The sequence below is a fragment of the Esox lucius genome, chromosome 1 (assembly GCF_011004845.1).
Source record: "Esox lucius isolate fEsoLuc1 chromosome 1, fEsoLuc1.pri, whole genome shotgun sequence".
Lineage (NCBI taxonomy): Eukaryota > Metazoa > Chordata > Actinopteri > Esociformes > Esocidae > Esox > Esox lucius.
In genome coordinates, this window is record NC_047569.1 from 3,128,519 (window position 1) to 3,144,768 (window position 16,250).

At 42.7% G+C, this 16,250-nt stretch overlaps 1 protein-coding gene across 3 annotated transcripts in view; it reads right to left on the reverse strand.

Moving 5' to 3' along the window:
- The window catches only part of b3glcta (beta 3-glucosyltransferase a), a 221,632-nt gene that overhangs the window by 148,046 nt on the left and 57,336 nt on the right, over positions 1–16,250 (reverse strand). For all 3 annotated transcript variants that reach the window (XM_010901830.4, XM_010901831.4, XM_010901829.4), the window contains exon 3: positions 5,595–5,634. In XM_010901830.4, the coding sequence (XP_010900132.1) occupies positions 5,595–5,634 (40 nt within the window). The remainder of the gene's footprint in view (positions 1–5,594; positions 5,635–16,250) is intronic.

Consider the following 16,250-nt stretch of genomic DNA (forward strand, 5'->3'; position numbering starts at 1 on the left):
AAAAGACTTTATCTGCCCCCAGATATATTGCCTGGAATGAGGCACCAGAGAGCTCTACCCCCACTCCATTCCTATAAGTTCTCAGCACATGGAGCTAGCCTTCCAACACTATCACCCTCTCTGCTCAACGGGGCAAAATTACGATCAGCCTCTTGGCTCGATGAAATCACCGGGGTGTGTTAGAGTTGATATTCTATGTGCTCCCGCGCCATTCCGTAGGATGTGAGAGAGTCAGAGAGAGAGAGAGAATGAGCTAGAGAACGAAGGAAGAAGACGAGAAGAAAAAGCTGAGAGTATTTCCGGCAGGCTGCGCACAACAGTAGGTTATGACAGCACTTTAGATCATGTGCGGGTGTATGTACGTGCTCACATGTTAATATGAATGTGCATGCTGAAATGCTGCATCAAAGTTGCATTTTTGTGCACGCAGGGGCCTGGCCCTGCAGTGCTGTGTCAACACGTTGACACAAAGTCCTACTGACACATCCCAAGAGTAGGGAGGGGCAGGAGGGCAGAGGGTAAGGGGACAGGGGAGCATGACGGCCAAGAGGGACGGTAGAGTGGGAGATCTAGTGCATTACCCTCCAGGCATCTCCTGCAGTGGCTGTCATCGCCATCAGTGTCAAGGAGCAGGAAAAGGTGCAGTATTTCCACTACAGCTTGCTGGCATTTAACCCTTTACAGTTAAGGGCCTAAATTATCCCCCCAGTAGTTAAACACACACACACACAGCATCAACCAGAAGGAGCGTTACAGCAATAGCCTCCATTGAGTTAAGACAATACAGAAAATAGGCATGACTGAGTCCGATCAATGATGTGATTTCAACGGCACGGTTTCCTTTTGACGAATTACATTTTGGCTTCTGTTGAGAAAGATGGAGCCTTGTTTCCAGTGCCACAGCCATTAGCGTGTTGTGTGCAGAACAATGATTGTGTCATTGCAGATGCTGAGATCTGTCGCAGCCATCAGCAAAGACAGACAGGGAGGATGTCAATAGATCATTTCCATAAGGGGTTGGGCCCCGCATCCTCCCAGCCGCTGCAGATTGGATCGGTGTAGGAAGCCGCCACGCTCCAATGGCTCACATCATTGGGCTCTCTCTGACAAGACACTTAGGAATTTTCCCACTCCGCAATTATCCAGTACTCTCCATAAAAAAAATGCTCAATATCTCTCGTTCTTTCACCATGGATCCAATTGGAAGCCACTAAGAGATGGGGCACACAAGAGAGCATTGAGCTGCCGCGTTCGTACTGAATCAACCGCATCCGTCACGCCAGATAGAGCCAAAATCTAATACCGATCTACAGGAGTTAAGGGATATTCTATCCAAAAGTACTAAATCAATATGACCAACTTTCAGGCCTACTGAGGGTTCGATTCAGTTGGATGGAGAGAGTTTATATCCCACCAAGGGGCATTTCGACAGGCCGCTGGCCCATGTGTCACACAGCAAGTGCAAAAGATTTCCTTTAAAACTTCCTTTCATATTCATACAGATTTTTAATTGCCCAGCGAGTGGATCAATAGAAGCTGGTGTGTTTAACTTTCAGCTTACAGCGGTAAAGGTCACTGTCATAAATATCTCTCCATGATTAGGTGAGGTGAGGAGCTGGGGGACAGAGGAGAGATTTTCTTTTTGTTCTTATTATGATTCTTGCAGAGTAACGGGCACAGAAAAAGTGCCAGCCAAACTCAACACCTGAAGTTCAGACAGGGGTCTGCGTGCTTACTTTAATCGCAGTCATTATGATTGCTCCAGTCCATGTCCCTGTGGATAACTCAGCGAAAACCTAATGAGTATTGAAGGTAGCCTTAACCCTCCTAGTTTGCATCCATAATTCCAGACCCAGGGGCAATTGAGTTTAAACAGATTCCAAAATCCTTTTTCCTATCATCTGCTCTAAAACGTAGACGCTTTTTAAGTATACTGTGGATCAAGTCAACATAATCATCGCCACTTATTAATGACACACTGGGTTTCTACACTGTTCAAAGACAGGGGTGGGAGAGAGCATACGAGAGAGAACCATAGAAAGTGAGATACAGTGAGATATAACAGCATTACATAGAGAGGGAGAGAGAAAGAGAACACTCAGAAGAGAACACTAGGAGAATGTTGGCCTTTATTGACTAGTGTGGGATATTGCCTTTACCGTGTTTCTAGTATTTTGTGTTTGGTGGGAGTGATCGGTGCTCAATGCTGTCTTGATCTAAGAAATAAAACACAGGTCAGATGAGTTATGGAAAAGAACTATAGACAGAGTGAGAGGAAAGATGAAAAGAGTGGTGTATGATTCTTGCTCTCCAGAGAGGCGTACACAGCGTTGAGCATTTTTGACAAGTACTCACACAGTGGCCCAGATGAGGACACATGTTGAAACCTGTTAGGCTGCTACATATTTTAAGTGGTAGGAGTTCTAGCCTATAGTGTGTCTTTTGTCAGCATCTTCTGAGTGGCCTCCAAGTGAGGAATCATGGAGGAGATCTCTCATCTTGTGCTGGCTCCTTGCCATGCATTAGCAGAGTTACGAGGCTGTTGCCACAAAAAACAATAGGTAGCGCTCCACAGGCTTAGCTAAGCTGAACAACCATCTGAGCCAAAATCACATAATTGCGCAACAGATCTATAGAGACCACAACTACATGGAGATCTTATTGGTTTAATCTACAGTCAGTAACATTACACACTACTAGTAGGCTAATTGTGGGGTTGTTACACCCAGATATCTTAAAGGACATATAAAAACATTGGTCTCTAAAATTCAGCCACAAATGGGCTGTAGCCCAAATAATCAAAATCATCCAGAATTTTTAAATACAATAACGTGTTTTAAAAATGAATGCAAAAAGGACTGTATTTTCATCTGTGGAGCTAGCAGATAATAATCATTATTCAGTAGCTGTTTAGTTTGTTAGGCAACAGATGTTTGGATATACATAAGACATTTCTTCCTAAAACAACTATCCCTGATGATTGTTACATGGTCAGTTTCAGTATTCAAGAATGCAGAAGGGATTAGGCTATGTACAGTATAATCATGTCAGAGCAAAATATAGACACTGCAAGCTGTGGTTGGTGGCTATAACAAAGCCTAAATATGATGTGAACACACCACCAGAGAAGTAGCAGAATGTCCGTTCGCAGCATGTTGATAGTGATTTATCAACACAACATGTTGAAGCCACACGCTATTATTCCAATGCCCGCTCCAAAGAGAAAATCCACACACAACCATTAAAGAAACAACTTTAGGGCAAGTAATCATAGCTAGGTTAACTAATGTAGAATGTTACAATTCAAATCATACCAACTAAAATCATGAAATGTTTCTCTTCTATGTGGCACGTATTAAATTTAAAGTAAACCAAATCTACCTCATTCCTTCCTAAAGCTGGTTGTAGTTTTTACAAATGTGCGATTACCTCAAATACGTCAATGGGAAATACTGGAAACTTACCTAGCTTTCAAAAAAACACATGGCCTGTGTTCAGAGCCTGACATGTTGGATCTGCACAATCATTTTGGGGGGTCTGGAGTAGTCATTTAAGAGTATCATCAAAGTCGCTCCAAGATAAGAGCATTTTCTTTTTCCCTTTTCCCTACATTTTTCCTTTAACCCCCATCAATAGTTTTCAGTCATATATTAGCGTCCTTCAAATCCAGCTCAAATCAAAGTGAAAATGGTGAGTGGTCCAAGACAGAGAGATGGTGGTTTAAAATAAATGCAACATCAGTAAACCTCCCACACAAATCCACACCCACACAGGACAACTGTAACTGAAATACATTCAATGGCTGTCAGGAACTGCTAAACAACACTTTAACAAGGAAAAATGACAATGTGGTTCTATATTTCAAAGGAGCCTCCATATTGATTGTACATGATTTGCATTCTGACCATCTGTCAAAGCAGAACCAGACAGGGATGGTTCATTGAATTGATTTTCAACTGATGAGGAAGCAGGGGCACTGAAACGATACATTGAAAAAGGTGGCAGGTTTGTACAATATTCAATAATCAACTTTTGAATTTGGGTGTGTTAACATGTTCTGGACAACATGCCTACAGTAGTTGGGCATGGCATAATGAGCACATTATGTAAATTAGAGGTAGCCTAAATATACATTATTTAATTGTGGAAAAAATTCAATAACTAAAATGATAGACTAATATGATTTCAGTTTTTGTAAACTAATATTTTTTATTGAAGAATCCAGTAAACAAGCAACTCAAAGCCCTCAGCCACTGTTTGTGACAACACAAAGCCTTCTTGATCTTTGTCTAAAGTTCTAATTGATACCAGGGTTTTCCTGCATTCAAATCTCAAAGGTGCAATACAATGTGATTGAAGTTCAACTAAGTCAAAGCCTTGATACAGGTTCTCAAATTCCAAATTCACAAACAATACTCTGCGCTTTCAGTCTAGCTTTGCCTGCTTGGTGTGACAGAATATAATTACATTGGGAGTGCCAGATAGCTGGGGATGTTCAGATAACTGTATGTGTGCGTTACCACTCTGCTAATGTGCCAAATGAAGGCATTATAAACTTGCCTGGTCTGCTTTTGTTTCTGCCATGAGGCAGTTGAATTAGCAAGCCGGCAGAGGTCCAGAGTTTCCCTCTAAAACTCCTCTGTGCCTTCCTGAAGCCCTCCCCTCACACAGAGCACTCTGCTGTTGTATTAGAGCTCTCAAGCATGAAAGGCAAACATCAGATCCTCCACTCGCTCTACTTAGAAAATGTCTGCTGCTGTCAAATTAATAAAAGAACTCTGTTAAATAGCTAACAAGTGCAAAGCTCTGTTGGGCTCTTAACTTTCCAGGGTTCTTAACAAGACAACAACTCCTTTAATGGAGATATCAAACAGTTCTCATTATTCCCATTCACAGGACCAATTCTCCAATATATGTCTACGGAGCTGGGAATTCTCTTTTATTACACTACATGATGTCTTCAGAAACCCCTCATTTAACATGTTGGGGAATAGGGAAGCTTAGAAGCTCACATCAAGGTCTTCTTCATTGAGACCGTTGCGGTATGTCTATGTATGGTCTCAATGATTTGTTCATTCCAGCACGTCATGATGAATTACACTAATAAGCATTGATGTGGCTGAATATTAAACACCTTGCACTACAAACTGTGACCCACATATTAATTAACACTGGCCCAAAACATGGTTACGTCGCTGCTCTTTCTGAAGTGCTTGTTAAAAATCTAAACCCTAGCACAGAACAGGTGCTAGAGTTGATATTCATTGTTTTGACAGAAGACTGCAGACAACAGTACATCAAATCATTAAAGGTGCATTATGTGACTTTTCCAAGAAAAGGTCTCGGACAGGGCCTTTCTGCACTAGAATTAGTTTAACTGAACATTGTTAGTTCAATTGTCACAGCAGTTGGCAGTTACATTATATCACTTTCATTTAACAGGTAAAAAGGCATTGTACAATGCTTTCACATTGTATTACACAGAAAACTTGTTGATTCAAGACAGGCATTTACAAAGTTTAGATCAGGACCTTTAAAAGTGTCAGTTTCTATGTATTTTTCTATTTCCAGATTAATTAATATAATCAACTCACCTAGTTGGCTGTCATAGAATACTTCCTCAGTATTCTGCTTCTGTGAGAAGACATTGGTAAAGGGAGAAAGGGAGAGAGAAAGAAAAGGAAATGGAGAAATTAATAGAAATCACTGGTATTGTTGACTTTTCAAGTGAATGGAACAAACAGCCCTGAGCACACATCATCTGACAGTCTGCTACTTTGTGTCAAATAAAGATAACTACTGGAAAAGGAATAGGTTTATTTAGGAGGATTAAGAACAACAGAATGTAAACACACTTGGTTAATCTCATCCATGAGATAATTACTCAACTACCTCAACCTGTACTGCCTAAAGTTTGTAACTCATGTACTGTATTTATAGCAGCACTAAATGGAGAAACCCCTCTGGGCTCTTGGGAAGAATAATGGGTGATTCTCCATATCATTAGTACATCCTAATTGTGTGGGGTTTGTTGTGTGCCTGAAGCGTCGCTGGCTCTTTTGCTCCGAGCACTCCATTCAATTAAGACACAGTGGGAGAGCAGTTCCTCCACCGTGGATGTCAAGAGCATCTAGCTGCATACAACAGACCATGGAGGAATGAGGGAATCAATCACAGCTTTGAAGAACTCTTTTCACCTCCATCTTTCAGAAGAAGACATGTATCAGTCTTAAGGGAGTAGGGGAGACTGTATAGGCTATAGTTCAAGGAAGTCTCAGGAACACTGCAGCAAGAGAATATAGATATTAATAGATAATGGTGAGGGCAGAGAGAGAGAGAGAGAGAGAGACAGAGAGAGAGAAAGACCTGTTTTGATTTATGACTACCTGTAGACTAACTAATTGCTCGGCAGGCCTCTTTGGAGAGGAGCACAATTTAAACAAGTTGTAAATTTATAGTGAGGCGAGTGTGGCACCCCATTTTGGCATCACCGGGACGATGTGGAGAGGGGCGGGGACAACTAATCACATTGCTTGGGTGTTGGGTATGGTAACTGGAGCCATTTGAGAAAAGCCATCTGTTTGACTTCCCTGTTAAATGAAGTTACGATAAATAAAAAATAAATAACACTTCCTAGGCGACCACTAGGAACTTTGAGAACACCACACAGAGAGTAATTTACCTCAGATGTCCTTCCACCGGCTGAGCTGCCAGCCGTGACACCTGTCACAACGGCACCTCTCTCTTACACCCCCAGCACACATTTCTCCTTTCCTTCCCTCTAATATTCATCAAGCCTTTATACGGGTTTTTGACAAGTATCTGGCGGAGGCATTTCAATAACAGGATACTGAGATTGAAGAGAAGCAAGAGGGAGCAGGAGAGAATGATGAATCTTCCATGGTGCCTCATCACTTGTGTGCACATTGTGTTAGGGTGTGATCAGAGTGAGACGAAGATTTATGCAAAAGCAGACAAGACCCAAGCTTTTTTTATTCAGTGCCATCGGTGGATCAAAGGGCAATGGCTTAATTGGGATCAGTAGCTTTAGTCAGTCAGGGATCTTTTCCGGTCCTAACCACACAGACTCTTAAAAGCCTTCGGGGCATCAGAATGTGCAAATGCATTAACCATTTGTGAATTTCTTTGTAATAAAACCAGAAACCATGCGTGAACAAGAGTCACTTGCTCTATTTTGAGCAATCAACTAACCACCACAGAATCAAATCACACGGAGTGAAATCCTCAAAGCAGAATTTCTAGGAGTTTTTCAGTGATAAAAAGACCACATCACTCTTGATTTTCTAGCTGCATGCAGATTGGTGGATGACTTTACCACTGTGCCATTCAGGGGCTGCATCTACTTTAAGGAGTTGCTAAAACATTGTTATTATTTTTTTCCTATTTACATTATAAAAGTATTACGTTATCTAACTGCAATGTCAGGTTGTTGAAAAGAAAGCAATGTGCAAGTAGCAGAAAACATTCATTTTGGGAATACAACTTTCATTTAATAACGCTGGTTTTAAAAACGACCATTCGTATACCGTGCACAGGGTATACAATCTCTGGGCCTGCTTTCTAAACCTTTAGATGTGACGGTGAATTAGGATTCAAGTTTAATTCTCAGGACAACCTTCTCAACATACATCAATTATGTTGCACTTACAGCCGGTGACTCTCTCATCCACCTTCATGCTGACAACACTTTTGTATACATCGGCTTCCTTGTTGAACTTTGTGCTGACCACCCTTCAACATAGCTTCAACAGCAAATAACTTGCCTTACTTGATCTCCAACTACTCCTAAATTATAATAAAACTATTCACATGCACGTAAATTACCCCTGCCTGCCTCCCAGACAAATATTCCCACTCAAATGTATCCTGGTATTCGGACAGACCGTTCACTCTCTTTCCAGACCCATATCGGCCACCAGTCTAAAATGTAATCTAGAACTGGTTTCCTCTTATTTTACCCATTCTGGCAAACTTGCTATTATAAAATGTACCCTTTCTGTCCTGGATTTTGGAAACATAACTATTACAAATAGACACCTTACAAACAGACACCTATACTTGTATGCTGTAGTAGACAAGGGAGGAATTGGCAGAGTTTCGTCCTGGTCTCTTGCTGCCATTATACTTTATACTTCACTCCATATGGAGTACTTATGCTATATATATCTTCCAGGTAAAATGCACTTTCTCCAAATAAGCTCCAAATAAAGCCCACCTCCGCGAAGGTGATTGGCTGGAATAGGATTGCTGGAACAGAATTGTCTGCAAAGTAGCGGCACGCTCCTAAGATTATAAATTGACATTCCACTGGCACTGAGATGTCTGTGTTTCTAATCAACTCCTAGAGGGCCTCATTAGCTTACACAACATGTTTATAGGAGACAAAACTTCACTGAAAAAATCCTACCTAGTGCAGCTTTAATAAGTTGTTTCTCACAATGCCATCCTCTTTGTTAACAGTGTAGAGTAGGTACAGTACTCAGCATTATTAGATTTACGCTCTAGTTAACTGGCTGTTGCTGCAGACACAAAGACAACTTTACTTGTACTAGCTTATTTACTTCATTAATATTTTTCAAACTAATACAAATCTGCTCTCCAACAGAAACCTTACACTGGTCATTCCTAAAGTCAATACTTCATACATCAACTTATTCCACCCTGTAAATACACTATACATATCACCTTATATAATGAACACTTACCTATGCACCTTACCTCTCTGTAGGCCAGAATAACCACACATGGTATAATTTATTGATCAAATGTTTCTGATGCATTTGTATAGTCTCTTTACTCTTGGATAATCCTATTGTTTTCCAATTTGTGTTATGCTATTAGGATTTTGTATTTCACTTAACATTTTGAAACTAAGGACTTACAGAGGGCATTTGCATCCAGATCCACACCATACCTATAAACACCCTCTGACTGACCAACCTGTGGCCATGAAAACACTGGAAGGGGTTCTAGATGGGTTCCACTGGCATGGAATGGAGGCTCAGAACTATTGCCCGGTATGTTAACGGACTCCCCAGCGGCAGGCCGCATCTCCCTGAACACCACTTTTCGTCATTGAGTTGCCCTTTGAGAGGGTTGATATGACAATGTGGGACCGCTACCCAGTTCAGAATGAGGCCATGAATATATGCTGGTGTTGATGGACTACACAACCCACTACCCGTAAGCAATCCCCCTTTAAACAACGACCTTCAAGACATTCGCCAAAAAGCAATTCCTGTTGTTTAGCCAAGTTATGGTGAAGTAGAATTTTGCACAAAAAACACAAATCGAGGTAGACAACACCATCTGCACAATTTGATGGCCTAGGATACAGTGAAAACCATTGCAATCGATGCCGGGATAATGTATTAGCATAAATCAACCTAACTGTAAGGCAATAATCTATTCATCTAACAAGAAATTGTGATCACGTTAAAGAGATTCTGGACATAATTATGCTGTTGACCAAACAGGAAACTGGGGACAAAGCGAGAGTGCATCTGCAAAGAAATCTAAGTCAGCTACCACATTCATTCATGTTATTTTAGAATGACAGTCTCAATCTTGCGTTGGTAGGATAGCTAGATTTATACTGTAGACTGGGACATTTACTGTAGACATTTAAAGGCCTTTCCAGGTGTTTTGAGTTAATTAGCTGATTAGAGTTTGGCACCAGGTGTCTTCAATACTGAACCTTTTCACAATATTCAAATTTTCTGAGGTACTGAATTTGGGGTTTTCATTAGTTGTCAGTTATAATCATCAAAATTAAAAGAAATAAACACTTGAAATATATCAGTCTGTGTGGAATGTTTCACTTTTTGAATGGAATTACTGAAATAAACTTTTTGATGATATTCTAATTATATGACCAGCACCTGTCAATTATTTGATCTCCTGCTGATTTTGTACGTTTACCCACTGACAAAGAAATGATCCATCTATAATTTTAATGGTAGGTTTATTTTAACAGTGAAAGACAGAATAACAACAAAAAAATCCAGAAAAGCGCATTGATTTGCATTTGAATGAGTGAAATAAGTATTTGATCCCCTCTCAATCAGAAAGACTTCTGTCTCCCAGGTGTCTTTTATACAGGTAACGAGCTGAGATTAGGAGCACACTCTTAAAGGGAGTGCTCTTAATCTCAGGTTATAACCTGTATAAAAGCCACCTGTCCACAGAAGCAATCAATCAAACAGATTCCAAACTCTCCACCATGGGCAAGACCAAAGAGCTGTCCAAGAATGTCAGGGACACGATTGTAGACCTACACAAAGCTGGAATGGGCTATAAGACCATTGGCAAGTAGCTTGGTGAGAAGGTGACAACAGTTGGTGCGATTATTCGCAAATGGAAGAAAAACAAAAGAACTGTCAGTCTCCCTCGGTCTGGCGCCCCATGCAAGATCATACCTTGTGGAGTTGCAATGATCATGAGAACGGTAAGGAATCAGCCCAGAACTACACGGGAGGATCTTGTCAATGATCCCAATGCATTCATATAGCCTCATTAGTAAGTAGCTAGCAGCTTTAATTAGGAGCCTTGGAGGCGATTCATGAACAGTTTCATATAATAGTTAATTAAGTGTGAGCATCACAAAGTAACTGATATAAGTAAAAAGAAAATACTCAACCTACTATCCCATCTACATTTAGAGCCAAACTACCAATTAACTCTACTCATGGCAAAGAAATAAACACAATAGGGATCTGCAGCCTTGCCAAATTAAGCCGAGGTGTAAATAGTTATATTAAAATAGGCACAAGTGCTGAACATAGTTGCCACCAATTTAAAAAAATATATATTGTAATTGTTGTGTTCTATTTTAGAGAGTTCTTGAAGTTTGAGTGTTAATTTAAATGTTCTATATTTTGTTATTTTTACATTGAATTTAAATAAAATATGTTTTAATACAAATCTGTTGTTTTTTTATTTACAGAACATGGCCAATATTATTCACAGCAGTGTAGTCAGCATTGAAAATAAAGCAGATAATCGAAAATGTTGTTGAACCATGCAAAAGAGCGTTTTTGGAGCAGAAGAATGGTCGGCACCGATACATAATCATTTGAACCATAAAGGGGACCCTTATTTAGTCTAAAATGTTTTACTCTCAATAACTATATTTCCCCAAATGTATGTCAAAACAACCAGATTCATATTTTTACTTCAATTATCAGCAGTTGTTACAAACCTGTTTGTTATTAGGGGGTATGCTAGAAAGCATACATTATATAAGCCAGTAGGAATAAACCTCAATGCACAGCTGCTGAGTGTTCTCAGGACAGGCAGAACTGTTTCAAATATGGCCAAGTTTTTTTGACACAAACTTGTCACAAAAGAAAAACAATATACCCCCCAAAATTCAATAGGTGTGTGTTAACTAAAAACAATAAAGTCACTAATTACTTTTTAATAAGGTGGAAATGACCCAGGTGGCATAATGACATGTTAAATTAGAGTAAATATTTATACAAATTTATACAAATAAAGGTAGGCACTTTACAGAGATAAAACTATGTGGCCACAGGTATGCAATGTGCAAAGTTCACTGCAAATCAAACCATGCCAAAACCAGAACAATATACAAGTAGAAAAAAATAAGAACTGAGAAGACTAAGACATTATATTAATGTTGTTGTCCCTGGCTGTTTTACATCCGTAGTATTCTATGTGGCAGACTGTTTCTTTAACCATTACGCTACCTAACAGTGAACGTTGTTTAAATACCTCAGCTATTAAATTTTTGCTTAAATAACATGGACAACAGAACATTTATTAATGTAATTAAAGTGTACTCTTGTACAAAGATTACTGTAGTTGGCTAGCTAATACAATGATTACAATCACTCCATGGCTGGTTTGTTTCTTTAGAAAACAATGAGTATAAAAGAGTCACTTAATAAAGTCATCATCATCATCATCATCATCATCATCATCATCATCTTCCGCTTATCCGCGGCCGGGTCGCGGGGGCAGCAGTCTAAGCAGGGATGCCCAGACTTCCCTCTCCCTAGACACTTCCTCAAGCTCTTCCGGGGGGGGCACCGAGGCGTTCCCAGGCCAGCCGGGAGACATAGTCCCTCCAGCGTGTCCTAGGTCTTCCCCGGGGTCTCCTCCCGGTGGGACGGGACCGGAACACCTTCCCAGGAAGGCGTTCCGGAGGCATCCCGAAACAGATGGCCAAGCCACCTCAGCTGACCCCTCTCGATGTGGAGGAGCAGCAGCTCTACTCTGAGCTCCTCCCGGGTGACCGAGCTTCTCACCCTATCTCTAAGGGATCGCCCAGCCACCCTGCGGAGAATGCTCATTTCGGCCGCCTGTATCCGGCATCTTGTCCTTTCGGTCATGATCCAAAGCTCATGACCATAGGTGAGAGTAGGAACGCAGATTGACCGGTAAATCCAGAGCTTCAGAGTTCAGCTCTTTCTTCACCACGACAGACCGATACATCGACCGCATTACTGCAGAAGCTGCACCGATCCGTCTGTCAATCTCCCGTTCCATCCTTCCCTCACTCGTGAACAGGACCCCTAGATACTTAAACTCCTCCACTTGAGGCAGGCACTCTCCACCAACCTGAAGTGGGCAAGCTACCCTTTTCCGACAGAGGACCATGGCCTCGGATTTGGAGGTACTGATTTTCATCCCCACCGCTTCACACTCGGCTGCAAACCGTCCAAGTGCATGCTGAAGATCCTGGCTTGAAGGGGCCAACACGACAACATCATCCGCAAAGAGCAGAGACGAAATCGTGTGGTCCCCAAATCTGACACCCTCCGGCCTCTGGCTGCGCCTAGAAATTCTGTCCATAAAAATTACGAACAGAACCGGTGACAAAGGGCAGCCCTGCCGGAGTCCAACATGCACAGGGAACAAGTCTGACTTACTGCCGGCAATGCGGACCAAGCTCCTGCTTCGGTCGTACAGGGAACTGACAGCCCTTAGCAAAGGACCCAGGACCCCATATTCCCGAAGCACTCTCCACAGGATGCCGTGAGGGACACAGTCGAATGCCTTCACCAAATACACAAAACACATGTGGATTGGTTGTACCCCCGGTGCCTTGCCACCGAGGAGTTTCTTAACCACCTCAGTGACTACAGCCCGGGTGATGGATGAGTCCACCTCTGAGCCCTCATCCTCTGCTTCCTCAATTGAAGACGTGACGGCGGGATTGAGGAGATCCTCGAAGTACTCCTTCCACCGTCCGACGACATCCCCAGTTGAGGTCAACAGCTGCCCACCTCTACTGTAAACAGCGTTGGTAGAGCACTGTTGTCCTCTCCTGAGGCGCCGGATGGTTTGCCAGAATCTCTTCGAGGCCAGCCGATAGTCCTTCTCCATCGCCTCACCGAACTCCTCCCAGGCCCGACTTTTTGCCTCCACAACCACCCGGGCTGCAGTCCGCTTGGCCTGTCGGTACCCGTCAGCTACCTCAGGAGTCCCACAAGCCAACCAGGCCTGATAGGACTCCTTCTTCAGCTTGACAGCATCCCTTACTTCCAGTGTCCACCACCGGGTTCGGGGATTGCCGCCTCGACAGGCACCGGAGACCTTACGGCCACAGCTCAGAGCGGCCGCTTCGACAATGGCGGTGGAGAACATGGTCCACTTGGACTCAATATCTCCAGCCTCCCTCAGGATCCAGTCGAAGCTCTGCCGGAGGTGGGAGTTAAAGATCTCTCTGACAGGAGACTCGGCCAGACGTTCCCAGCAGACCCTTACAGTACGCTTGGGCCTGCCGAGTCTGTCCAGTTTCCTCCCCCGCCATCAGATCCAACTCACAACCAGGTGGTGATCAGAAGACAGCTCCGCCCCTCTCTTCACCCGAGTGTCCAAGACATACGGCCGCAGGTCAGATGAAAGTCGATCATCGACCTGCGGCCTAGGGTGTCCTGGTGCCACGTGCACTGATGGACACCCTTATGCTTGAACATGGTGTTCGTTATAGACAAACTGTGACTAGCACAGAAGTCCAATAACTGAACACCGCTCAGGTTCAGATCAGGGGGGCCGTTCCTCCCAATCACGCCCCAACGACAGGTGTCACTGTCGTTGCCCACGTGGGCGTTGAAGTCCCCCAGTACAACGATAGAGTCCCCAGTCAGAGCACTTTCCAGCACCCCTCCCAGAGACTCCAAGAAGGTCGGGTACTCTGCACTGCCGTTCGGCCCGTAGGCACAAACAACAGTGAGAGACCTATCCCCGACCCGTAGGCGCATTGACATGACATGATATTAGAGTGGAAATACAGTCAGGTCCAGAAATAACTGGACACTGACACAAGTTTAGTTATTTTGGCAATTTACCAAAACATATTCAAGTTTCAGTTCAATAATATGGGATGAAAGTGCAGTCTCTCAGCTTTAATTTTGAGGGTATTCAGATTCACATTTGGAAGCTGTTGCTCTGAACCGAATACATGCGGTCAAAGGAGCTCTCAATGCAAGTGAAACCGGCCATCCTTAGGCCGCAAAAACAAATCATCCATCAGAGAGTTAGCAAGAACATTAGGAGCCAAAAACTATGAAAACTGTGTCAGTGTCCCAAATATTTCTAGACCTAACTGTATATTGTTGTGCGACGGCTGAAAAGTACCAAGTGGATAAATATTTCTGAGAAAACAAAATTGGAATGTCTGAGAGGGGAATCGAATTGGGGTCAAAATATTGAAGGTCGGGGATGATCCCACAAGAACACAAGGCTTGCTGGTAGTCATTCCACCTCCATATAATCTCCATATGCTATTTACATTCCAGCCATAATATTTTTGCTGAAAACATGTTGGTAATAGAACGTTTATTAACGGAAATAAAATGCACTCATGTGCAAAGATTGCTGTAGATGGTCGTCCATACAATTACAGTTGATTAGCTAACCAATATGCGGGAACTATGAAGAAATCGAAAGCATTGACTGAATCTCAAATCGCATAATATGTGCTACAAGTACGTATTTCGCGGATTAAGATACGTTGTATTTCTCAGGCAGAGCTTTCCAGAGTTCTCTTACCCGGGCATGGCTGGACTCCACACGGTCAATCAGGGGAGGCGCCGCCACCCTGGCAGGCACAACAGGGCTTTCCCCTCCCGACCGTGCTGCCAGGTGAGACAAATCGCAGAGAGCTGTTACCAATCTTTCACTCCATGGCGTGGAGCATATCCTCCAGCTCCGGGGCTTGTCTCTGGAGCCCGGACTCCAACGCGCCTGCCCTGGCTCATCCCAAGTGGTGTGGAGGAAAAAGGAAGAGGAAAAAACAGGCGGAAAAAGCCAAAAGAGAACACCTTGAGGTAGACAGATTATTCTGTGACGGTGCGAATGTAGCGATTGCATAAAGTGAGGCAAAAAGGAAAGAAAACAAGAGCTATAACGATTGAACTTTGTTATACATTTTGTGGATTAAGAAATAATGACAGCATCTCATGGAAGGAAAATGTGAGGTGCGGAAGGTGAACAACAGAATATAAACCTAACTAAACAGTGATTGGAAACAGGTGCATCCTCGAGATGCACTGCTGCCATCACTCTCCTGCCGGTGGTTAGTACACAGGCGAGGTGGAGCACCGCTGCGCCACGCTGAGCAAACATTATAGATGTCTAATTTTTGCAAACGGTAATGACCACGAGGCGAGACGGGAGATGTTTTTATTACATTACTTTTGTCAAATGGTGACAGTATGGGGAAAATATTTACAAGTGCACCCCGTCACAGCCTCAGCACCTCCTAACGAGACCCCGATATTCAGTTTTAACTTTTGTCTGATACCAATGCGTGGCTGACAGGCATGCATAGCTTGTCCATTGCATGCCTGCCTGTCAGCCACGCATCGGTATCTGTTCAACACCACCCTATGCTCAGCCATCATCAGCACCTCCTAATCAAAACATTTTTGTATCTATACCTTTTACGTAACAATACAACAAAATCCATCTTCTTCCTACCACTGTCACATCGTCCCCTCAAACCCAGCCAAAGTCCCAAGTGGCCATGGGGTTAAAACTAGGTAGGAGCTGGGATACTAGGCAGAAAGACGACTGGTGCCAGCCCAGGTAGTGAAAACTTAAAGCCTTGGTGTTTTGGAGTAATGTACTTTTGATTGGCATGAATGGAAACAAGGCAGATTTTTGTGTTTTTATGCATTTGGTTAAGTTGTTATTCCAAATGAGAATTGGTTCTTTATCGGCTTACCTAAAATAAAGAAATACAAAAAATTGAGCTG